This window comes from Octopus bimaculoides, chromosome 21, assembly GCF_046866305.1.
Source record: "Octopus bimaculoides isolate indiv1 chromosome 21, ASM4686630v1, whole genome shotgun sequence".
NCBI classification, from domain to species: Eukaryota; Metazoa; Mollusca; class Cephalopoda; order Octopoda; family Octopodidae; genus Octopus; species Octopus bimaculoides.
The window spans coordinates 38,598,156-38,624,513 of NC_142948.1; the positions used below are offsets into that span (position 1 = coordinate 38,598,156).

Below are 26,358 nucleotides of genomic sequence, written 5' to 3' on the forward strand. Positions count from 1 at the left end.
ACTGGTACTTATTTACATTCATCAACCCCAAAAGGATGAAAAGCAAAGTCAACCTCGGCGGAATTTGAACTCAGATGGATGAAATGCTGCTGAGCATTTTGCCTGGCGTGCTAACGATTCTGGCAGCTGACTGCCTTAATAATAGTAATAATAATAATAATAATAATAATAATAATAATAATACAAAAACAAAAGAATCACCACATTTCCCCTTCTGCCTCTTTCCTCTTCTAAAATTTTAAAATCACTGTCAACAACCAACAAAAAAAAAAAGAAAAAAGAAAATGAAAAGGAACAATTTAAGCAAAAAAAAAATATGAAAGTAACAAAAAGAAAAAAAAACAAAAGAAACAACAAAATTATCTCCAGAGTTTGAGGTTTATAAAAAACAGAAAATATTTCACAAAACAAATATTATACATAAATGTGGTATATATACATAGCATATACATATAGCATATATATCTATACACATACACACACACACACATATATATATATCTATATATATATATATATATATATATATATATATAAAAAGACCATATGCATACATTTATACACACATATATAGCATATATATATATATATATATATATATATATATATATATATATATATATATATATATATATAAAAGCCATATGCATACATATATAGCATATATAAAATCTTATATATATATACACACTATATAACATATAAAATTTATATATATACATACATACATACATACACACATTATATAACATAGAAATTAAATTATATGTGTATATATACATGCATGTGTGTGTGTGTGTGTGTGTGTGTGTGTGTGTGTATATATATGTATATATATATAAAACAAGAAATATATATATAGGTATATGTACATATATATACATACAAAATAATAACAATAACAACTAATAATAATAATAATAATAATAATAATAATAATAATAATAATAATAATAATAATAATAATAATAATAATAATGGTAGTGATTAATAAACCCTAAAACTCCTTCGTTATCAGATTTGATTTCATTTCATTTCACAGTGTTCTTTCTTTCAGTCCAGTTCTGTACTTTTGTCGATTTGAAAAAAAAAAAAAATTAAAAAAAAAAAACACCAGACAGATAGGCAGGCAGACAAACAAAGAGACAGACAGACAGACCTCACCACAAGAACTCAGCTAGTCTTTTTTTAATATATATATATATATATATATATATATATATATATATGTATATACATATATATGGTATATATATATATATATTGGGAACCAAAAAATTAGTTAACAAAACAAAACAAAACAAAAATAAACAACAAAACAACAGGGTGTTTTTTCTTCTTTTTTACAGTGTGTACTTCCCATGGCGGCATCTTCCATCATCATCATCATCATCATAACAATAATAATCACGATGTTTAAAAAAAAAAAAAAAAACGATGCTGGATGCTGAAGAAAAATGCCAATAACAAACAAAAAAAATAAAATAAAATATAATTTCCAAAAAAAAAAAAAAGCCGCAGCTAGTTTTTTTTTTCTTTTTTGTTTTTAAGGTCTTTTTTTTTTTGTCGCAATGCACTGCACTTCGTCATTTCCGGCATTAACTTCACAGCACCCCTACCCTACCCCAAAACTCCACCCACCCTTCCCACTTCCCGAACCAACCCAGCTTTTTCCCCTAACGTCTCCCATCCCACCCAAACCACCCCACCTACCAACACACACAAAAATCCCAAGAACCTACACCGACTGGATGGAGCCTAAGGCAGGCAGTGTCTCACCTTCGTTTGGAATGCAACATCTCTGTGAGGAGAGTCTGCTCGGGTAGCTCTCCGTTTAAGTGTTTGATATACAAAAACTCCTCGCCATGCATGCTTATCATGCGAATCTCTGGCAGGCGTAACAAAACCTGGCCAAACTTGTCCTTCATATTGGGATAAACACTAGTGCAGTATTCCATCAAGGCAGTGTTGATTTTCTCCTGGCAGTCTTCAAGGAGTTGCCTGCTTTCCACACCTCCAACGTCTGCAAAGTAAAAAAGTTACATACACATTAAAGGTTACATACACGTAAAGGTTACATATGCATAAAGTGGTTGGATTTAGAAGGGCATCCAGCTGTAGAAACCATGCCAAAACAGACATTGGAGCAGGATGCAGTGCTTGATCACATCTCATCCTGTTGAACCGTCAAACTCATGCAAGCATGGAACATGGACATTAAATGTTACAAGAATCATATGATATATTTGTTGCAAATTAATTTTATTTTAATTTAATAAAATAGTTTTACATGTGAAAGGTTAATATTCATCAGCATCATCATCATCATTTAATGACAGACTTCCAGGTTCTAAGATCATTTGGCAAAGTTTCTATGGCTGGATGCCCTTCCTAATGCCAACCACTCTGAGAGAGTAGTAGATGTATTTTATGTGCCATTGACCTGACACTGGCCACAACCATGGTCTCACTCGGCTTGACAGGTCAACACAAGCACAATATAATCGCCAAAGGTCTCGGTCACCTGTCACTGCTTCCATGAGGCCCAACGCCTCATGGAGGTCTCAAATTTTGGCACAGAGCTAGTAATTTCGGGGAGAAATTAAACTGATTGTATCAATCCCAAAAGGATGAAAGGCAAGTCAACCATGGCAACAATTGAACTCAAACCAAAAAATAGCAAGAAGAAATGTAGCAAAGCATTTTTTTGTCTGACGCACCAACAATTCTGCCGGTTAGCTGCTTTACAATAATAATAATAATAATAATGGTTTCAAATTTCAGCACAAGGCCAGCAATTTTAGTGGAGGTGTAAGTCAATTGCATAGACCCCCAGTGTTCAACTAGTTTTTTCCTTTTATCGACCCCAAAAGGATGAAAGGCGAAGTCGACCTTGGCAGAATTTGAACTCAGAACATAAAGATGGAGGAGATGCTGCTAACCATTCTGCCAGGTCGTTGCCTTAACAACGATGATAACAACAACAACAACAACAACAACAACTGAACACTTACCAGGGTTCAAAAGCACTAAATATTTGAGACATACATATTCGTTTTCATCAATTTTTAGTTCCCGCATCTTTTTGATAAGGTCCTGCAGTCTCTCTCTCATGTCACCTAAACCTATTTTATCGAAGAAATCTGCGTTTAATCTGTGACCACTTGCCTGTATGAACACAAAAGAGAGAGGAAATTATTTTATATATATATACATACACACTCACACACACACACTCACACATGCATGTACAATCTTTCTATATCTCACACAAACAGAGGGAAGATGAACAGAGGTGCCAGGCACCACATTACTAACCAATGTAAACTCTGAGGTGGAATTTGTGTTAAGTTGTCGATATAAAAAATCCAAAATTAATAATTCACTCCAAGAATTTTGTAGAAGTTTCATTTGGTTCTCAACCTAAAAAGACAGAAAAACATTGAAAAATATCAAGAGGATCAAACTATGTTTATTTATTGTTGTTGTGTTTTTCTTTTTATTCATATTTCTCTAATCTCAACTAACCATAAGGGTTATGGGTTCAAGTTTTAGTAACAGCAGTAATAAGAATTGTTTCTTCTGAAAACTTGAGAAATCTTTGTAATAGGTGTGTGTGAGTGTGTATGGGTGGCTTTTGATGTTGTCTCCACAGATTTTCTTTACAATTTAGAGCCAGTACTGAAAGTTATGACATTTCATATATGAATATGTCTATGTAAACAATGCTACTGAAGATAGAAAAATAATGGGTGTAGATGTATGTTTCAGGAATTATTGCTCCTTCTTCAGTATCACGTATGTGTTTGTGTGTATGTAATAGAGAGAGAGAGAGAGAAAAGAGAGAAAGAGAGTGTACTTGTGTGTGTCAATGTGCTCGTCTTTGTCCTTGTCTCCACACGGGTTCACTGTTGTTTGTAGAGAAAGGCATCACCGTTCATGCAGAATGTGTTATATGGTTGCAATCCATCACAAAAATATGTCCAGGCTTCTTGACATATTGCACAGTCTAAACTGATGATTTCTATTAATGCTGGGTCAAAATTGAAAACCTGCTTTCTGTTTTTGAAGGTGGGGTGTACACCAAAACAAATAAAACACAAGTAGATTAAAGAAAAATTTAAAGAGGGAATACCATCGAGGGGAGGGGGATGCCAGAAGGATGCTTGAGGGCCACAACTGAGAACCACTAGTCTGAACAGAAGGCTCATTCAAACAGTATTGTCTGTTTCCAGATTTCCACATAACTATAGAGCAGAGAAAGCAGCTAACAACACCTTTTCTCTGCAAATTTCCTGCAGGAAGGGTTTCTAACCCTAAATTTTGAAATATCAGGTAATCATACAAACCTTCAATCTGCATTATCAATTTTTCATAATTTGTATTTTTTCGGTTTCAAAACATAAACATTTAAAAAATTTATACATAATGAAAACTATACTCCTCACATGTATGAAAGTATGTCTGCGTTTTACTTACCTTTAATTCTTTGAAGAAAAATGAATAGCGTGCCCATTCAACCATGAGAAATAGGCACTGGTCCACAAGGCGACATAACATCATAAATAACTTGTCCGAATGCCACGAACACTGAAACCCACCAAATTCATTTTGAATAAAGTTAAGCAGCTTTTGTTTACGTTCTGTCTCGTTAGGCATGGTTGCCTTGAAGTCTGAGATTAGGGACGGTATGAGAGGGGGTAGTGCAGGCTGCTGTGAGAGGAGGCTGGAGTGCATGGGATGTAGGGCGCTGATCATGGCCGGGTACTGCTGCAGGGTACCCTGCATGGCTGAGCCACCCGTGTTAACAGGCACACACTCACTGTTCGTTAGGGTTAACTGACTGATGGGTGGGGATGCGTCGTAGACGGGTGAAGGCATCGACGGGGTTGGCGACGAGAGAGGCGAGATATTTCCTCCTCCTCCCCCTCCACCACCTCCTCCTCCACCACCGCCTCCGCCACCACCACAACTGCTACCCATGCTGTATATTAGCTGGTTTCCACCCATCAGGAGCGAGCTAGGTTTGATGTCCTCCATGGACGTAGGTAAAGAGTTCATTCCATTTGACAGGTGAATTTGGCACGATGTTAGCATCTGCTGTCGTTGACGTATGGCTTGTTGCTTTAGTGCTCGGTCCCGTTTATACATCGGACCAAATTTGTTTCGTCCACCCCGCATCCGGTCGGCCCGGACAGCTGTAAAAATACAATAAAAAACAAATTAGTAAAACCTTGATCTCATCTAGGGGACATCATTAACTACCCCTCACCTAGGGCATATAGTGTCTGCAGACTGGACACAATGTTTTCAATGGGTATATTATCTATTTGAGCTGTGGGTTCATAAGTAAAGTAGGTACATTGCATGGCTGGGCAAAGCAAATCCATAATTTATCTAGGCACAGCGGGTATGTTGTTTAGCAGGACAAAAATGGGTATGCTGTAAAACTGGGCTCTGCATATATCATCTGGATACAGTGGGTATATTGTCAAATTGGGGCACAGTAGGTATATTTTGTTTTGTTAGGCACAGGCAGTTGTATGTCGCTGAACAGGGCAAAGTGGGTGTATCAGTAAATTGGAGCTAGTGGATGTATTGTTGAATTGGATAAAAAAAAAATAAATAAAAAACATAAATACTGAAGTCAATTTGTTCAACTGAAGCCCTTCAAGATGATGCTCCAGCATGGCCACAGTCCAGTGACTGAAGCAAGTAAAAGATAAACCACAAAAGATAAGATACCACATCCAAATAAAATTTTAACATTTTCAGAGGAGACCCCCCCCCCACCACCACCACCACCACTCCACAAAATGCATAAAGAAATAAAAAGACCCTCAACAGAGCAAGGGGTGACGGGTCGGCATGCTCACCTTCTAACTTCATCCCTACAGTAAGGCATTTTTGAAAGCGACAGTATGGACATCTTTTTCTTTGCGTCTTGTCAATGAGACAGTTTCTGTTGTCCACACAGGAGTAAACCTTCTTGTTTTGTACAGTACGTTTGAAGAAACCTGAAATGGACAGAGGAAAAAAGAGAGAGAGATATTGAGAATGCAATGCCTATACAGGGAGTCACCCTGCTGCAGTAAAAGACAGCTCATGGCACAGTTGCGACAACAGAAAACTTACGGCACAGATGTCAGAACAAATAACTAGTGGCAAAATTGTATCAACAGATAGCTAGAAAGACAATAATAGCAACAGACAGGTAGTGACACAGTTATAACGGCAGACAGCTAATGGCACAATTGTAACAACAGATAGCTTATGGCACAATTGTAACAACAGATAGCTTATGGCACAGTGGTATCAACAGATAGCTACTGGCACAATTGTAGCAATAGTTAGGCTCCTGACTTGGTAACAACAGATTTTGGCATAGTTTTTAACTCTGATGTGTATATATGTGTGACTGTTTTGTATGTAGGTTAAGAGAAGTTTGTGTGTGTGGGTAAGACAGGAAAAGCTGAGGGTGTGTTTGTGATTGTGTGCAGGGCAAGGGAAAGAAAGCACATATGCGTGTGTGTGTGTCTGTTTGTATAATAAGCAAGGGAGCATGTGCTGTGTGTGTGTGTGTGTGTACAAAGTGTATCTATAAAATGGGAGAGGCAAACATGTAAGTAGGATAGGTGATGCAAGAAAGGGGTGCATGTGTAGGGAGATTGTGTGTGTGTGAGAGAAAGAGAAATAGAATGTGTGTGTAAGCATGTGAGTTTGCTAATGTGTATATAGCGTGTGTATGTGAGCATATCTAAGATGGAGAGGTGTGTGTGTGGGAGAGGTAGTGCAATGAAGGGGTGCACATGAGTAGAAGGGGAGTGGCAAAATTGTGTGTGCATGTGCACAGACACGCATTCCTATAATATTTCTGCCATGTGACAAAGGAAGCACCAAAGTAGGGTGCTCGGTTAAGATGCGACACTGTTTATGATTCATTCAGCTTTTCATTGTTCCGAGTTTGAACCCTACTCTAAACCAGGTCATTCAACAGGCTACATACCAGTAATACATTCGTGTCAATTCTACCAACACTGTGCTCCACCCGTTTTCTGTCGACTTCACCATGGAGCAGGAAAAAAGGAAAAAAGAAGTAAAAAGAAAAATGGGTTTTCAGAGATGCCCCTGCCTGGCAAATGATGCGGTCCCAGAGTCTGTGTTAAAACTAGAAGTTATTACAGCATGGAAGATGCACATCAGCCATTCAAAAATGCAAAAACACTTTACTTCACTTTAACATTCTATTATTATTATTATTATTATTGTTGTTGTTATAAAGGCAGCGAGCTGGCAGAATTGTTAGCATGCTAGGTGAAATGCTTAGCAATACTTCATGTTCTGAGTTCAAATGCCACCGAGGTCAGCTTTGCCTTTCATCCTTTTGGGGTTGATAAAATAAATACCAGGAGGTGGTGGTAATGGTGGTGGGGAAGGTAAGAAAAAAAAAAGAAAATTGGTACCAGTCATGTCAGTGGATCAATTTGATCAAATACAACCCACCCACCGTCACTAACCCCTGTCCCAAACCTTACAAAGTTGCTGCTTTGTGCCAGAGAAACCATTATTTCAACTTTTGAAAGGAAGTAGTAGCGGTGGTGGTGGTGGCGGCGATGGTGGTGGTGTGGTTATAGCAGCTGAAGCCTTGTTTCTAGACAAGGTAAACAGCACATGCATGCATACATACATATATATATATATATATATATATATATATATATATATATGTATGTATGTATGTATGTATGTATGCATGTGTGTGTGTTTAGATATAGATAATATGTATGTGTGTACATATAGATAATGTGTGTATGTACATACATTTATGCATGCATATGTATATATACATATATATAAATATATATAGGTATATGCGTGTGTGTGTGAGCACATGTGTGTATGCATATATATGTGTGCGTCTACATACACACACACAAGCCCACACATATATACGTGTGCATGTACATATCTATATATATATGTATCAGGTCAATGAACTTTCTTAACTTTCTTGCAACAACAGTTTACCGTGGAACTCATCCTATCTTGTATCAAGCAGTCAAGAGGCCCAAAACCTAAACGGTGACGCTACCAAATATCGAACCCAGAACCTACACCAATCGTTTTTGGTGGTAGCAATTGTTGTTGTTATTTAGCCTCCGGTCAGTCTGGATAGAGCAGGCCAATAATTAAAGGCATTACAACCCTAATCATCTTGTCTTCTATGTTCAGTGTATATCTAGGAGTATAGATTATCTAATGTGACTTGTTTGACAAAAAAAAAAGTAGTAATTTGATGAAGGTTTGGCTGCTATCTCTAGCAGTTTGAGCAACCACATAGAGGCTCTCTCTCTCTCTCTCATTTAGCTTGTAGCAGTTTGGTGGTACTTAATGGTTCTGAACAAAGCTCATTATACCTTCATCTTCACGATGCATGCAGGAAAAGAAGGAAAGAACAACAGCAAGCTGGCAGAATCATTAGAGCATCAGAGAAAATGCGCCACAGCATTTCTTTCAGCTCTTTAGGTTCTGAGTTCAAACTCCACCAAGGTTGATTTTGCCTTTCATCCTTTCGGGGTTAATAAATTAAGTACCAGTCAAGTACTGGGGTTAATGCGATCAGCTAGGTCCCTTCCCCAAAATTTCAGGCCTTATGCCTATAGTAGAAAGGATTATTATTATTATTGTTATTACTGTTGTTGTTGTTAACTTGTGTCACAATTTCGTGACTGTGGAAGAGAGTCTGTTGTGGATAAAGAACTGACAGTTTGGTATTTAACTCTTTTGTTACCATAGTTCTATTGAAATATACAGCCTTTGTTTCAATTGATTTTGAAGAGAAAGAAGAAATTAGTGAAAAAAACTTTGTCCTTATTAACCTTTCTGATACCTCCCACCCCCCACCCACGACCATCCTTACTGGTTCTATGATGCAAGCTTCCTGTTTTAAAGTGATCCAAATTAAAAAATTCCATCAAAATTTCAGATCAATTTATGTTCCAAACACCAGTTAAATAACGACAAAGAAATATGTTTTACTAAATTCTTTGTTGTTTTAAAAATTAATTGAAAGGCAATGAATTTCCACAGAAAAAAAGGTAAAAACTGTTAAGCTAATGTTTGCAACGTAAGTTAATATAAAATTTTGATGGGAGATTCCAATTCAACCCTTTTGTTACTATTATTTCTGTTGAAATATACATTCGTTTTCAATTAATTTTTAAAATCACAAAGAATTTAGAAAAAATAACTTTATCATTATTAAGCTGTTGTTTGGAACGTAAATTTACACGAAATTTGGATGGAAGTTTTTCACTTAGATCAGTTTAAAGCAGGAAGCTTGTACAAGAGAAGAAGAGGTGATCTTGGCTGGACTGGCATTAAAAGGATTAAATGTTTGTACTCTAAAAGCTGATAAATGTGAAAGGAAAAAAAAAATAAAGATTGTTTGCAGGTGACTTCAAAAATTGAAAGATAATTCCATTAAACCAAGAGATATGATTAGAAGTCTATCACATTTACATATTACATCCAAAATTACTGCACATGGAATCTTTAAAGCTGGGAAAAACCCATCATCAGCATCATCATCATCTTTTAATGTCCATCTGATGTGGCGGCAGAGGTTAGATGCATCAAGGCAATCTGAAGCATTGTTTCTGGGCCTCGATACTCAGGGTACCTTTTTCGTGGTACCAATACAAGTGTGATCAGCACTTGCAAGATTAAGATCCTTTTTTGACCGAGTGGGACTACAGTGGAGAGGGAGTTGGCTTTCTGCCAGGTAATGAAAGGGACCAGAACAGGTTTCTTACAGGAGAGAAGATACAAGGCTGCTCACAAGTTTCATCAGAGTAGAGTCGGGGAGAGAGGAGGGGCGTGATGCAGATAAAGATAGAAAAAAACTCCAAAGAGGTACAACTGCAAGTCTGTTACACACACTTTCTATACACCAGACAAATGCAATCTTTAAAGTTGAAAAAAATATTTATGAATGAATAAAAAAAAAGAGGCTTAACTTCTAAGTGAAAAGTCTGCTAACCGAAATAAATGTAAACCTGCTGCCATTTTAAATGTGAAAAAAACAAATAATAAATGTTTAACTGTAAATTAATTTATTTCACATTTTGCCAACCGTGGATATCACTGGTGATCCCTGCACTACATAACGAATATAATATTTGTTCTGAACTGTGGGAGTCAACAGTGATATCCATGCTATAAATCAATGCGGTAGTTTATATAATAAACTAGAACATTATACATGGTTAGAAAAAAAAAATTTTAATGCATAATTTATAAAAAAATTTAGACTGCTTGTGCAAAAGAAAATAGGACACAAAATGAAGTTGGTAGGGAAAATGTGAAATGTTTTGTAAAATTAAAAGTTTCAAACACTGTAGTAATATTTTAATCTATTTCACTCTAATAAAGTTAGACTTTTATTTCAACTTAATATTTTCAAATCATCATCACCATCACCATCATCATCATCATCATCATCATTCAATGTCGATTTTCTATGCTGGCCAACTCGAAAGCTACCTGGGCTCTATTTTATCCATTTTGGCATGATTTCTATGGCCGGATGCCCTTCCTAATGCCAACCACTTTACAGAGTAGCACTGAGGGGAGCTTTTAACATGGCACAGGCATGGGCGTTTTCACGGGGCACCAGCAGGGGCACTGCAAACCAATTTCATACACTTAATGTAAGCACTATTATGACGAGAGAGTGGCATGGCTATGTGGTTATGAAGCTTGTTTCTGAACCCTGTGGTTCCAGGTTCAGTCGCATTATATAGAACATGTCGTCTATATCCTTGGGGTGACCAATACCATATACACAGCTAGATGGACTGTTCTACGTGTTGGTCTACTGTATAGGCAGTTCTCTCTTGTATGTAGGTATTACAGAGAGACAGTCCATGTAGTTGATAGGGTGGTAAAGTTCACAGTTATGCACAGGTAATTATAGTGTACCACAGTGAGGGACAGTCCATGTAGCTTTAAGTAGTGCCACAGGGTGGTATAGTTCACTGCTATATGTGGGTACAATAGTGTACCTCAGTGACAGTCTATCTAGCTGTAAGTGGGTGCCACAGGGAGACAGAGCTAGTTGTAAGGAGGTACCATAGGAGAGTGTAGTTCATTGCTGTTACCACCAGCACCATAATCACTATCATCATCATCACCATCCTATTCATTGTCACCAATACTATCACCGTCACCGCAGCCACCATCCTTTATTGCTCTTTCTTTCTCTCTCTCTACCCTTCTCTCTTCATCTAATTCTCTCTCTCACTTCACATTGACCATAGATTTACTGAGCAAAGAGAAAATAGCCGGTGTTTGATGTCATTTTATCTTTATATTATGTAAACAAGATCAAAGCATATCACACACACACACACACACACACACACACACACACACACACACACACACACACACAGCACAGACACAGGCACACACTGATGCAAATCCGCACTTACACACACAGAGATGTGTGTGTGCGTGCAGGCACACATAAAAGAGTGCATGAAACACAATCAATAGATCAATCAATCAATATATTTGTACAAAGTTCTTTAGTACCTACTTAGTTTGAGTGGAGAAGGGAGAAGGGACAGTGCCCATAGCTTTCTCAAGCTGCTGTATGTTCACACGTACCTGTGTGTGTGTGTATGCGTGCTTACATGTGTGTGCGTGTTATTGGCATAGAACTACTAGCTATACACACACACACACACACACACACACAGAGACAATGTGTGAGAGGGAAAAAGAGAGAAAGGGTTAGTGCGGTCACTGTTTTTGCTTGAAATGTTGCAGTTTAGAGATTAGTGTATGGGCGTGTGTGTGTGTTGTGTGGTGTTTGTGTGTCTGTGAGTGTCTCTGGTGAGTGTGTGTGTGTGTGTGATGGAGAGGGTGTGTGTGATGATTATATCAAAGATGACAATGGTAGCATTGATAGTGGTGAGTGTGGTGGTGGTGGTGGTGGCAGAATTAATGCTTTGTTGTAGTAGTAGTAGTAGTAGTAGTAGTGATGGCAACTGTTGTGTTAGGAGTGATGAAGGGCCCCAGCAAGGGACTGCTATGCTTGGCTTTTGCCAATATAGAGAAAGCCTGAGGCCAACTGGAGCTTTGTGAGTAGATTTGGAAGATGGAAACTGAAAGAAGCCTGCCACATTTGTGTGTGTATTCTATGTCTTGATATTGTGCACAAGTTAGTTGTAGGCAATTAATTTAAATAAAATGTCTTCAAGGTGGTGCCCCAGCATGGCCACAGTCTAATGACTGAAACAAGAATAAAAAATTAATAAAAAGAAAGATAAGAAAGGTTCGTGTTGAGAAGTGGAAGCTGGAAACTCACCCTTGCAACTCTCACAGGTCAACAGTCCATAATGGTAGCCAGATACTTTATCCCCACACACTGGACACAGCTCATCAAACCGTACTTTGACGTCCGGCGAACACTGAGGATCATTCATAGAAGTTGAAGCTGTAAAAGAAGAATGAGAACACAGAGATTAGGGTCATTGTCCAACACGATAGCCAAGGGAAGGGACAAATAAGGGCTGGTTTATTTTTATGTGACATAAAATACAAGATATTTTATATGATGGATGAATACACACGTGTGTATTCATCACAACAGGAACGTGAAACTGAGTAAAAGTTTCATGAAGATTATAGTTTCAGTATTAATAGTGAAACTATTAAACTGAAAGTGTCTCACATTACAATAGAGATGTCATTGTTTCACTTTTGACACGTAATACTGAAATAGTGGAAGATATAAGAGATTGCTCTGGGCTCACAGGAGACAAAAAGTTGAAAATTGTTTTTGGCCCATGACACTACATGGACCCCTAAGGCATGTGTAAAATTTGAATGAAATTGGTCGGGTAGTCCTCGAGTTTTAGTGATGCATACATACATACAGACAGACACACACACATTCTCAGTTTTATAATTATAGATTTAGCAAAAAACTAATGACTAACTCATGGGTCTATAGTCTCAAGCATTAGCACTTATCAAACATGAAACTCTTAGCCCTTGAGTCACTGTTGTTTCAGCTAAATATTAATTAAAAAGTGTTTATATATATACATGTGTTTTAAGATCCACCAAACCTGTGTGTATGTGTGTGTGTAAGGTTTTGGGAAAAAGTACTTGATACAGTGATAGTATTTGAAGAATGATTTTCTTAAAAAATAAACTATTTAGCAAATATCTTGGAAAAACACAATGACCTAAACCTTTTGTGAAAGAAGTTTTTATATTGTGTGAGCAAGCACCAAAACTAACTTCCTCCATAAAGATTACTCCATAACAAGCGCGTTTGGTGGAGTGAAGGCAGTAAGGGTGGTGCTGGGAGTAAAATCTGAAAAAAATCTTCACAATCAAGGGTGGGGGGCTGGGGAAGGGGGGAGAGGGAGGCAGAAGAAAAGCAAGGAACAAAATAAAAAACAAAACAGAAACCGGAAAAAAAAAACTCACAGAAATGTCTGTAGAAATGGTTTAACAGCAGTTTTAGTGTCCAATGAGAGAGGGGGGGGGGCACAGTGAAGTGGGTGGTAGAAGAGGAGGGTGGGAGAGAGAGGAAGGGACTGACCAACAGATTATCGGACAGTCTGTTGGTCACTGCTAGTAAGGAATCACATGGTCAACCAGTATGGATGTTTGGAGCAGAATTATACAGAAATATCAAGACTGTAGTCAGTGGTAGCTGTCTATCCGTTTGTCCAGTTGACTGCTTGTCAGGCTGGCCAGATGGCCGGATGGCTGTCTCGGTCACTCTGTGAATATTTTACTGCTGGTATCTGAGGAAGTAACTCAGCGTGAGTGCGTGTGTCTCTGTGTAAAATTACACACACACATGTATGCATACATACACACGTGTGTGTATGTACCTGAATTCTTATGCCACCTTAATTTCATTGAGTAAATAAGCTAGTCCCTCTCTCTCTCTCTCTCTCTCTCTCTCTCTCTCTCTCTCTCACACACACACACACACACACATACACACAACTTATATACTTCCAACAATCACACATCTACATAAATCACTATCTGAGAGAGACAGAAACACAGACAAACGGACAGACAGACAGACACAGTTCACTCACATTCACATCAACACAAGAGTTCACATAGATATATCCAAACTTAGGAGTACTTTCCTCAAACACATTCATACCTAGCTCTCTGTCTCTCTCCCCCTCCCCCCACACACTCGTACACATTCACACCTAACTCTCTCTTTCACACACACACACATCCACACCTATCTCTCTCTCTCTCTCTCCTAAACACAGTAGTTGTTTGACAAGTCAGAGAGTTCTCTGGAATCTCATTCAATCAGGTGATGATGGTTTTTAAAACAATATTTTATATTCTTAATAACTAATGCTACTACTATGACATACCACAGCCACCCCACCCCACCCCACACTACAACAAAAGTACATCACACCCTACAATGCTAAGCCATGCTTTCACAGCAGAGTTGCTAATGAAATCCCACCACGGGACTGAAACCAATCCAGCTGACTCCTATTTTGCTGTCAACAAAGAGACTGAATATATAGGCTTGGAGTTTACACCTGCCTAGGCATGGCTGTGTGATAAGAAGCTATGCAAATCAGATTCTTCAATCTAATGGAGTCCTTATTAATAATAGTGGGTTTAGAGCAATGTTTTTGTAGGCAACCGAAGAGAATAACTTGTCAATCCCAAACAAGATTGAAACTAATCCATCCATTTTTTTCTGTCTATGAAAATATTTTACACTTTTAAATAGACATGGTGTATATGTCTTTCTATTCATACAGGATTGGCTAAAACATCTTTATATCATGCAGGATAGTCATGTACCTCGTCAGATAGCCAGGTACCTGTTCTTGTCTCTCATACTTCAGCCTCTCAAAACCTGGCATCAAGCCACTTCCCTCTGTATGACACCCTCACCCAGTTGAAAGAATTTCCATTTGTCTTACAAGTTACATGGCAACCTCACTAGTGCTGGTGCCACGTAAATAGCAGCCAGTCCACGATGTAAAGTGGTGGACATTACGAAGGGCATGAAAGCGGAAAAGCCATGCCAAAGCAGATACTGAAACTTACCATATTCCTCCGACTCTTCAGATCTTCTCCAACCCATATCAATAGGGAATACAGACACTGAATGATGGTGATGATGAGTAGAACATCTTTTCACCCCTCTCCACACACCCTTACTGTACCACACTAGACATATAGCATTTATTAACTATAACACTACACAGGATGACAGGCAAAGGTGAGCTGACCTCTATGTGGTGGCCCAACCTGCTAGAAACAGTAACCAATCACACCTTATAAAAAGGGCACATTGCACAATATAATTCCTGGTATATTGAAACAGACAGGGTGGTCATGCTTGGAATGGTTTTAATTATTAACTTGCTCAATCAGGTTTCATTTGGGATTAAACAACCATAAAATGTTTATCTTTATCCAACATATTTATTGAAACTACAAACACCTGACACACACACACACACACACACACTCTCTCTCTCTCTCTCTCTCTCTCTTCCTTTCCAAGCCTAAGTTTACATCTCTCTACACTTGACCACCACAACCACCACCACCACCAATATCCTTATCATGACCACTGCTATGACCACCGCCACCACCACCACCACCACTTCACACTACAAAAGAATCCACTCCACTGCTTCCCCACCCCCTTACACATTGTTAATCTGAAATAGTTTTATAGTCTTTTTCACACACAAAGACTAAGCCACCATAACTAATCGACTGCCAGGTATCAGCTGCATCGTCAAGTCTTGTCAGGTAAGCTAATCCTTTCTGGTTAATGAAACTCTCTCATCCATGAAGCCAACTGCTTTGATGCTTAGGTCCAGTCTTCTGAAGCATTGAAACAGAGAGACAGAGAGGGACCCCTCAAGCCTTTTCCATTCCCCACTCCAACAAGGACTCCCTGATATTTCTTCCCCTCTGAGAGCAACTTCAACACTAGTAGAGAGCCATCAAACGGCAATGGGGCCACTGCTGGTGCTGATTGTAGAAGTGGGTTATGCTTCATGATGGTACCTATTTACAGCCAGGTGGACTCATGGCTGCGTGGTTAAGAAGATTGTTTCAAGTTCAGTCCCACTGATTCAATGATTACAAGAGCACAACATTTTTGCTCAAAATGCTGCATTGTGAGATTGAACCTAAAACCACACAGCCATGTATGCATGTGTGTGTGTGTGATGCCTAATACACACCAAGGTCACATCTGTTGCTATCCAGTCTTTCTACCCTGGGGTATCCATCACACCGATTCCTCCTACTCCGGGACACACACAATTAACAAACCAAGGTAAACCTCAACCTGCATCCTACTCCTAATCAACGAGGAGAAGGAGGAGGAGGAGTGGCAAAGCTTGGAAACAAATGGATGTTGGTAACAGGAAGAGCATCCAGCTGTAGACAATCCTGCCCCAGCCTACCTTCATCTAATCCATGCACACAGGGAAAAGCAGGCAAAACAATGATGATGGTGATGATGATAAGTGCACATGTAGGTTTATGTAATTGAAAAGAAAAAATTTGGTCAGACAAGCAAACACAAACACATCTCAGATGATGGAACTTTAACATTAAAACAATCAATAAAAACAAAAAAAGGCAGATAAAAAATAAAAAATAAAAAACGAATTGCCAGCAGTGAAGCTTGAACTTGTGATCTTTCATTCAACAGTCCAGCTCTTTACCACTGAGCCATCCAGTACAGAAGTGGAGTGTTAATTAAATCTGTTTGCATTTTGACAGAGAGGGAGAAAGGAAGGATGTGTGTACAAAGTGCAGGAGAGAGTGCAAGCCCTGGAGTGGGGTGGAGTGGGGAGAAAAATGATGGGGGAGGGGGAGAGTGCAAGCCCAGGTGTTTCCCACCACCGCCTCCCAACAACTCAGGTCATCTATAGACAGACAGACAGACAGACAAGAGGACAGACAAGAGGACAGACAAACAGACAGACAGACAAGTTCTAATCAATGTAGAGTTAACAAGTTATTTTCATTTGATCTAACAAGTCTTCTTTCTAGAAACACACACACACACACATTCATACACATACCGTCATAATTCTCTCTCCCTCTCTCTCACACACACACGCTCATAGTCTCTCTCTCTCTCTCTCTCTCTCTCACACACACACACACACACACACACATGTTCATAGTCTCTCTCTCACTCACACACACACACAATCATACATACACTCACACACACACATACCAGGCACCTCCACAAACACCACACTGGAGACAACAGTCAGGTGAGGACAGAGTTTAAAAATCACACACACACACATACACACACATACACACATACACACACACACACAGCATAACACACATCCCCTCAACAGAGATAAAATATAACATAAAAAAAAAACAGGAGTGGGAGGGGAGAGGGAGGAGGAGAAGGAGGTGGTGGTGGTGGAAAAATGAAATATGAACAACAAAAATCATAGCAACAACAACAAGTGTAGCAGACATGTTGGGAAAGCAGTTGAATTGCTCTTCACATATGACTACAATTGCACCAGAGTGCACCAATGCAATCTCATGTCAGCTAACACGAACAAATTTTCGTCTTGTTGCATTTTTGCATTCTCAACACATTTTCTATTATTTTCTGTTGTAATAGTTTTAATCTATTTGTGTTGTTTTTGTTGTTGTTGTTGCTGTCTTTGCATTTGTTTTTTGTTCTATTGGTATTTAGTCATTCTAACACCAGCCAGGGGTAGGATGCACCTGCAAATTTAGACATTGGCACAAAACAAATTCCCTCAACAGCAGAAGAAGAATTGATTGCCAAGTACTCCACCTCCCCTCCTCTCTCTCTCTCATAGGCCCTGCCATGGCTGTGTGGTTTAGGGGTTTGTTTCCCACAGTCATGTGGTTTCAGGTTCAGTCCCACAGCATAGCACCTTGGGCAAGTGCCTTCCATTATAGCCCAGGGCTGAGTAATATCATGTGGGTGGGTAAATTTGGTAGGTGGAAACTGTGTTGGAGCCCATGTTTGTGTGTATGTGTGTTTGACTGTACAGAAACTAGGTGGGAGTTTGTATTAACAGAATCAAACCACAGGATGCCCTCCCACCATCGCTTGACAACTGATGCTGGTGTGTTTACGTCCCCATAACTTAGTGCTTTGGCAGAGACCGAGAGAATAAGTACTAGGCTTACAAAGAATAAGTCCTGAGATTGATTTGCTCGACTAAAGGCAGTGCTCCAGCATGGCCACAGTCAAAACACAAACAAATAAAAGAATTTAAAAAAAAAATATATATATATATAGATATATTATCATCATTTAACGTCCAGTGTCCATGCTGGCATGGGTTGGACGGTTTGAACGGGGTTAGCAAGCTGGAAGGCTGCATCAGACTCCAGTCTGATTTGGCAAGGTTTTTTTTACAGCTGGATGCCCTTCCTAATGCCAACAACTCCGAGGGTGTAATGGGTGCTTTTACGTGCCAGTGGCATGGGTGCCATTTGTGTGACACTGGTATCTGCCACAACTGCAGTATTACTTGGCTTGATGGGTCTTCTTCTCAAGCACAGCACGGTGCCAAACGGGCTGCATTTTTACAAGAAACTGATAAACAGTTCTGTGATAATTTTAGTTTTAATAAAAAGCATATTACTCTACCCTTGGTATTCGAGTACTATTTTTTCCACCTTGTTTTGCACTTGTATGTGTGTGTGTGTGTGTGCTCATATGACTTGAAGGAGATTTTGGCTGCTATTTCTTTGCAGGTCAAGAGACCAAGTAGAGTGCCATTTGATGACTCGATTACACGACTACCGGCTGGCAGGAGAGGTGGTTGGTTCGTTTTTAGTTCTTTAGCAACCAAACAATAGCAAAGACATTGTTATAAGGGGGTTCGTTTTCCTTGAAGAGAAACTGAGAGAATTCTTCAAGATAACAAGTGATAAGAGGCACAAGGAACCCACCCAGCCCCTCCCCACACCACCATACTCTTCACACACAACAACAATAACAACAGCAGCAGCAATAAAGGCCACATCAACAACAGCAGCAACAAAATTTTACCAAAAGACAATCCACCCTGTCGCCCACCTCTGTTTCGTTATGGTTTTAATTTTTTTTTTTAAATTCATTTTTTTTTTTTGTTCTTCCACATGTCGATGTGAAATAAACAGACAAGAATAATAGAAAAACCAAAACGAAAAACAAAAACAAAAGAATATTATAAAAAACAAAACAAAAACCTTTTGCAGCGAACTAGGAATGGGATGGGAGATATGAGGGGAGCGGAGACGGGGGAAACAACAACAACAATAATAATAATAATAATACAACAAAAAGATATAAAATGTCATCATGACAGCCACATATTATATAACATCATCATCATCATCAACATTTTGGTGAAGACAGATGGGTGTCTATTTCAATGTGTATATGCAGGGATATATATATATATATATATATATATATAGAGAGAGAGAGAGAGAGAGAGAGAGAAAGAGAGAGAGAGAGAGACAGAAAGATTGCTAGATGCACATATATACATGTTTAAAATGCATGGATATATGTGTGTGTGAGTGTGTATACTTCACTGTGTTACATATGTCCAATATCTAATGACACGTGTATATACATGTATCTGGATATTTAAACAGACTTGGCTATTCATCACAGTCACCATTCAATATCCATTTTTGCACGCTGGCATGGGTTGCACAGTTTGGCAGGGGCCATACTGAGCCCCATGTTGCCTTTGGAATGGTTTCTACAGCCAGATGCCCTTCCAAACACGGACCATATATATTACAGGGTGCGCTGGGTATATTGTAGCCATTTTATATTTTTAATTTCGTGCATTGTTTGTTTTTGATTTTGTCAACTACACAGTATAGTAGGGTCAGTTGAGCACCATCTGTGAGAAAAACAGCACCATGACGTAATTTACTCTTCCAGAAATTTGGAAACATGCTGAACTGCTTGGCGTTCACGCCTAGAGTTCCAATATGAACAGATGGTGAACACACAGCAGAACAACTGTGGGTTTGCTGTGTCCCCAAAACATGTACTGAGAGCGATAAAAATCAAACATCCAGTCAACATCATGGTATTTGGAGTGAACACTAGTGATGGTGACATTATGCCTCCATTTATCTTCCCACATGGCCTCAGGCTCAACAGAGAGGCCTACATCAAGTGCCTGGAGAAGGTAGTACAGCCCTGGGTCAAGAGGGTGGCTGCTGGAAGAACCTGTGTCTGGCAACAGGACTCTGCACCATGCCACACAAGCAGGAGAAACCAGTCGTGGCTGTCAGACAATTTCTGCGACCACATCACCCCTAACATCTGGCCACATAACTCCCTAGACTGCAACCCCCTTGATTATTATGTGTGGGGTGCAGTTGAACGAGAGACCAACAAAACTCCTTGTAACACAAAAGATGAACTAAAGGCAAGGATTATGGTAGCATTCACCAACTTAAACAAGGAGACTGTCCAGAAGAGCTGCAGGAGATTCCGAAGTTGTCTGGAGGCTGTGGCTGAAGCCAATGGCGATTTTATTGAATAAATTTACTCTTTAGTAATTCAAGATATTTTTATGCAATTTTGGTAAATATATCTGTTAAAATGAGATGTCAATGTTATTTTCCTTTCTGTGTAATTTAGACGACAATATATTCATTGCACCATGCATGCATGCATGTATGTGTTGCATATGTGCAACAAGTAAAATATGCTTCGTTATTATTTATTGATGCACACACACACCCACACACACAATAAAACGGAAACTATAAGGTGGGGGGAAAAAAAAGCAATGTGATATTCACACAATTGATCATTACTGAACTGTCCATTGACTAGCTGAGTGACCATAGCTTTTTGGACATGAACTACTGACCACAGCTCACTGGACGCAGTCCACTGACTATACCTGCTGGACTCCATGCACAGCTCATTAGATATGGTCCACTGATTGCAGCTCACTGGACATAATCCACTGACCACAAACCAGACATCAGTTTCCTGAATGTTCTACTGACCATGCAATAAATACAAAGCAACAAGTTTCTATGTAGTAGCTTGACCAACTAGAAATAGGAGCCAAACCTTCCTCACATCACACAGAGCCATCTGAAAGACTTTGCAGCATTGCATTCAGGCTCACGTTCTGAGTTCAAATTCCACCGAGGTTGACTTAGCTTTTCATTCTTCATCCTTTCAGGGTCGATAAAATAAGGACCAGTTGTACACTGAGGTTGATGACTTAACCCCTTCCCTGAAATTGCTGGCCTTGAGCCAAAATTTGAAACCATTAATAGCAGTTCCAACAATCACAGACAGGATCCCACATTTCTTCAGATTTATGTCGTGTGTGTGTATTTACCTCTGTATGTATGTATGTGTGTGTGTGTGTGTGTGTGTGTGTGTGTACGCATTCTGTGTGTGAAAAAGCGAGAAAGAGAGAGAGTGACTGAGAAGTGGCAGTGCCAATAATAACTCCCCCCCCCCCCCCCACACACACCATTCAAGATGGAGGAAAGAATGTGGTGAGGAGTTCAAATTCCAGGAAACCAGTGAAGCCCTCACCCTAAGCCTTGCTCTTCTTAATCTACTTCCACAGTCTGCTGGCAGGAGAAAAGGATTTGATCTACAAAACCTTTGGTGGTGGTGGTGGCAGTTGTGGTTCAGGCGATGGTGGTGGTAGTGGTGGTGGTGGTGACAGCTGTAATGGCATTGGTGGTGGGGGTGAAGGTGGTGTTTGTGATGATGTTGGCAGTGGTGGTGGAGGTGAAGGAGGGGGGGTATTGGTAAAGTAGGAGTTGTTTCGCAGAGTTGATGGTAGGGGGTGGTCATCATCATCATCATCATCATCATCATCATGGTGGCAAATGTGAACAGTAGCGGTGTTAGCAGCGACAGTGTTGGGAAAAGTAGTATAGGTGGTGGTGGTGACTGTGGTAGCAGTATAGCAGTGCTGAGAACTCTGCTGTGGCTGGTGATGCTGCTGGAAGAAGTTAACAATGTGTGGTGATGGCATTGGTGGTTGTAATAAGGGTGATGGTAAGTGTTTGAAGAGGAGGTAGTGGTGTTGGTGTAGCAATAGGTCGAACAAAGCTAATGGTAAATACAATGTTGTTGTTGTGGTGGTGGTGGTGGTGGTGGCGGTTGTTGTATTGGTTGTGGTAGCAGCAGTGGTTGTAGTAGTAGTAATAATTTTTGTGGTAGTGGTGGTATTGTTGTCACTGCTGTAGTGTTGGTAGCAGCAGTAGTGGTGGTAGTAGTAGTAGTCATGCATATTTGTGGTCTCTGGTCACGATGCTGTCCATAGTGATGAAACTAATAATAATAATAATAATAATAATAATGTTTGGTATTGAGAACACTTGTGTGGAGGTGATGATAGTAATGATGATGATGATGATGCTTGTGGTGGATGTAATGGTAGTGATAGTGACAGATACGATGATGATGATGATGGTTAACAAGTCAGAGGAGATATTAGGCTAAGAGTTAGAAGTTAATCTAAGGTATTTATTTAACATAATGACAATGATGATGATGATGATGATGACGACGGCAATAATAATAACTTGGATTAACCTCAGTATACCTTAGAGACATGTCAATCACATAAGCTAGATATGAAAGCTTTCCATTACTACCAGCTGGTGGCCTGTCTCAAGTATGGATGGCTAGCAGCATCATAACAAGTGGAGCATGTAACCTCTTGTCTCTCACTCTCTCTCCCTCTCTACATATATATATATATAGGTACACATTGTGAGTAGCCATGTAGCTTCTCTACAACATGAACCTGCTCTAATTCAACCTCTTCTTGCATGCCCTAACCCCCTCCCAACATACAAAGGCAATAGCTTCCTTCCTTCCTTCCTTCCCTGGGTTTGTTGACTTGTGAGCTACATGTTGAGTTCAATGGTGCCATGGTGCCAGTGGCACAAAAAAAGGTTCCCAGTACCCACTGCAAACGGGTTGGCATTAGGAAGGGCAGCCTCCAGCGGTAGAAACCAGCCAAAGCAGATGACTGCAGTACAATGCAATCTGACTTGTTGCATCCTTGTCAAACTGTCTGACCGATGCCAGCATGGTACGTGGATGTTTAATAGTAAAGCACTCATCTGGAGTCTGGGGAGATGTGAGTTCAATTCCCACAGCTGGTTGTTGTTGACAAATTTTTCTGTCATGTGAGGGTAATTTAAGCAGTATTTCTGTTGTTCTAATGGCAATTCTATGTTAAAAAAAATATCTTCTTCTTTGTAATATATACATTATATATTTGCGTGTGTGTGTGTGTGTGGGTGTATATATATATATATATATATATATATATATATATATATACACACACACACACACACACACACACATGCACATCCATGTGTGTGACAACCTCTCCAATGGTGCTGGAATACACCCAGAACATCTTTGCAAAATGGTTGGCGCCAGGAAGAACCATCCGTCTTCAAAAGTCATGTCACAACCAGAACACACGAGTGAAGCACACGCGTTCCTCTGACCCGTCCAAGAAGGAAATAACTTTGAATAAATACTTGATTTGTGCAGTGATGACCTAGCCAACCCACACCATCAAAAACAAACATAAATGACAATGACTATATCTGTGTGTGTGTGTGTGTGTGTGTGTGTGTGGACACCTAAATGTGTATGTCTATGTTTATGTGTGAGTGTAAGTATGACAGATTATGTGTGTGAGTGAGACACACACACGTTTTGTGGCAGCAGGTGCTTCATTATTTGCTCAAACATAATCACAAACATTCTGGTATTCAGGTTTGTTTTGCTAAATCCCATATATTGATATAAGGGGGACTAATATTTATCTATCGGTGTGTGTGTGTGTGTGTGACTATGTATATGGATGTGTGAATATATTACACACACACACACACACACAAATATATACATATGCATGCTTTCATGCATATATATGTACATACACACTCACAAGCATGCATGCATTAGGTAATTCATTGATTCCACCCCCAACCCCCACCTACCGTAGCCTTTATGCAGTTTTCTTTCCGTCACCACATATTTTTTATATTTGTTTGCATAAATAGAAATTTAATAAAATCGTCTTATCTGGCTGGTTTGGAATGTAAACACCAGATTACTTCCTTATATCTTTGTATTCACCATATATATATATATACATACATGTGTGTGTGTGTATCTGTTTCTATGTATATGATTGAATGTGCATATATATATGTGCACATATATACACATACACACACGTGGGAGTGCACACACATGTGTGTGGATATATATGTGTGTGTATATATAATTGAAATCTCCATGTCTTTGTAATCTCTCCATCTCCATATTCTCTTCTACTCAGGTGTATCATTCTCCTAACGAGTGTTATATTGTCTTTCCAGGTGTAAACTTCACTAAACATTGTATTTGATAGGGTTTAATAGTTTCATGAAAGATTCCTCTATCTCTTTACACACACACACACACATACACACATGTACACAAATGTATGTAAATTTCAGTTTCCATCTACCAAATCCACTCACAGGGCTATAGTAGAAGACACTTGCCCAAGGTGCCACGCAGTGGGACTGAACTCAAATCCACATATGGTTGGAAAGCAAACTTCTTAAGTACAGAGCTCCTATAAGCCCCCCCACCACCACCACCACCACACGTCTGGCGTTACACAGATTTCCATCCAACCTATCATGGAGCTAACTACTTCTGCCAATATTTTAACACAACTTCAGCTTGTCTTCACATTCTGAGTTCAAATCCCACAGAATATATAAATACCAGTTGAGCAGCTAGCTGAAATTGCTGGCCTTGTGCCTAAAATTTGAAATCAATATTCTTTTTCTGTTTTTCTTTCTACTTCTCTCTCTCTCTCTCTCCCTATTTTTCTTTCGTTTTCTCCTTTCTTTTCTCTGATTGTTTTCATTTCCTCACTCTACACAATTTTATGATTTTTATCCCAACAAACCACCACCACCAAAACCACACACACACCTAACATGTATGACTTGGCTTCAAAAGCCAGGGCCACATTTCCCTTTTGATCTCTGCATTACGGCAATAGCAATGATGTAAGAGCTTCCTCAGGAAATATAATTACGATAACAATATCTGGATCTTTGATTCTAAAAAGAGGATAATTTTGAATACATTTTAAATAAAGTCTTGTTTCAAAACTGTTAATTTTGATGACAATAACAACCGGTTGATAACATTATTTGTGATTATAATAAGCAGCACCCACTGTATACAAATGCACATCATACCTACATGTGTGTGTGTGTGTGTGTGTGTGTGTGTGTGTGTGTGTGTGTGTAGGTGGAGCCTACTTTAGCTTTCTTTTAATTACCTATTTATAAATGTTCTCAGGTCCATTGTTAAGGCGACATAGATACAGAGAGACACACGTACATATAAATATGTGTGTATAAAACATACATAATACATATATACACACACACAGAGAAATATATGTGCATAGGTATGTATGTACACATATGTGTACGTGTGTGTATACACGCACACACATTACACATTTTGAAAGAAAGCAAAAACAACGGAAGATGTGAGAACTCTTGAAATAGTCACAGTAATGTCTGTGTGAATGTGTGTGTGTGTGTGTGTGTGTGTGTAGGAAAAGGGAGCGGGAGAGGGGTATACATTCCATGAATTTAAGAAATGAAAATTCAGAAACCAGTCTCTGCTTTATATCTGTGTCATACTCTAAATACACTGATAGTGTACTGATAGGCCACTGCCAGTGTAAAAAAGGGCAAATACAGCCAATGCATATACTAACAGCCCACCGTAAGTGTAGTAACAACATACTGACAGCCCACTGTAAGTGTACCAACAGTACATTGACAGCAAGACCATTTCTGAGTATAAGTGTACAAACAGTTCTGGGTGAATGAACAATAAAATGCAGCTTGCCAATATATATATATATATATATATATATATATACAAAATGAAAAATACAAAATGGCTGATAGTTAGCAAGGTGAGACACACATAAGAAAGAAGGAAACAAAGGACCACTGATGAGGTCACAGAAGTGTGACGAAAGAACTCTGGCCGAAATAAGATTAAGATTAATGTAATATAAAGCTGAAGCAAATTAACACCAAATATACAGTGCGTGTGTTTTTATTGGCTAAACTGGCAATATGACCATCCCCAAGTACAACAATATATATATATATATATATATAGGTGCAGATATGGGTGTGTGGTAAGAAGTTTGCTTC

The 26,358-nt window shown here is 39.1% G+C and overlaps 1 protein-coding gene across 4 annotated transcripts in view; it reads right to left on the minus strand.

Moving 5' to 3' along the window:
• Positions 1-1,070: 1,070 nt before the first annotated feature.
• Positions 1,071-26,358, minus strand: part of LOC106878658 (nuclear receptor subfamily 5 group A member 2) — a 170,874-nt gene continuing 145,586 nt past the window's right edge. For all 4 annotated transcript variants that reach the window (XM_052975630.2, XM_052975629.2, XM_052975631.2 and 1 more), the window contains 6 exons: positions 12,377-12,505; positions 5,877-6,017; positions 4,480-5,198; positions 3,319-3,423; positions 3,015-3,168; positions 1,071-2,023 (listed from right to left, as the gene is read on the minus strand). In XM_052975630.2, the coding sequence (XP_052831590.1) occupies positions 1,776-2,023; positions 3,015-3,168; positions 3,319-3,423; positions 4,480-5,198; positions 5,877-6,017; positions 12,377-12,505 (1,496 nt within the window). In that variant the 3' untranslated portion in view covers positions 1,071-1,775. The remainder of the gene's footprint in view (positions 2,024-3,014; positions 3,169-3,318; positions 3,424-4,479; positions 5,199-5,876; positions 6,018-12,376; positions 12,506-26,358) is intronic.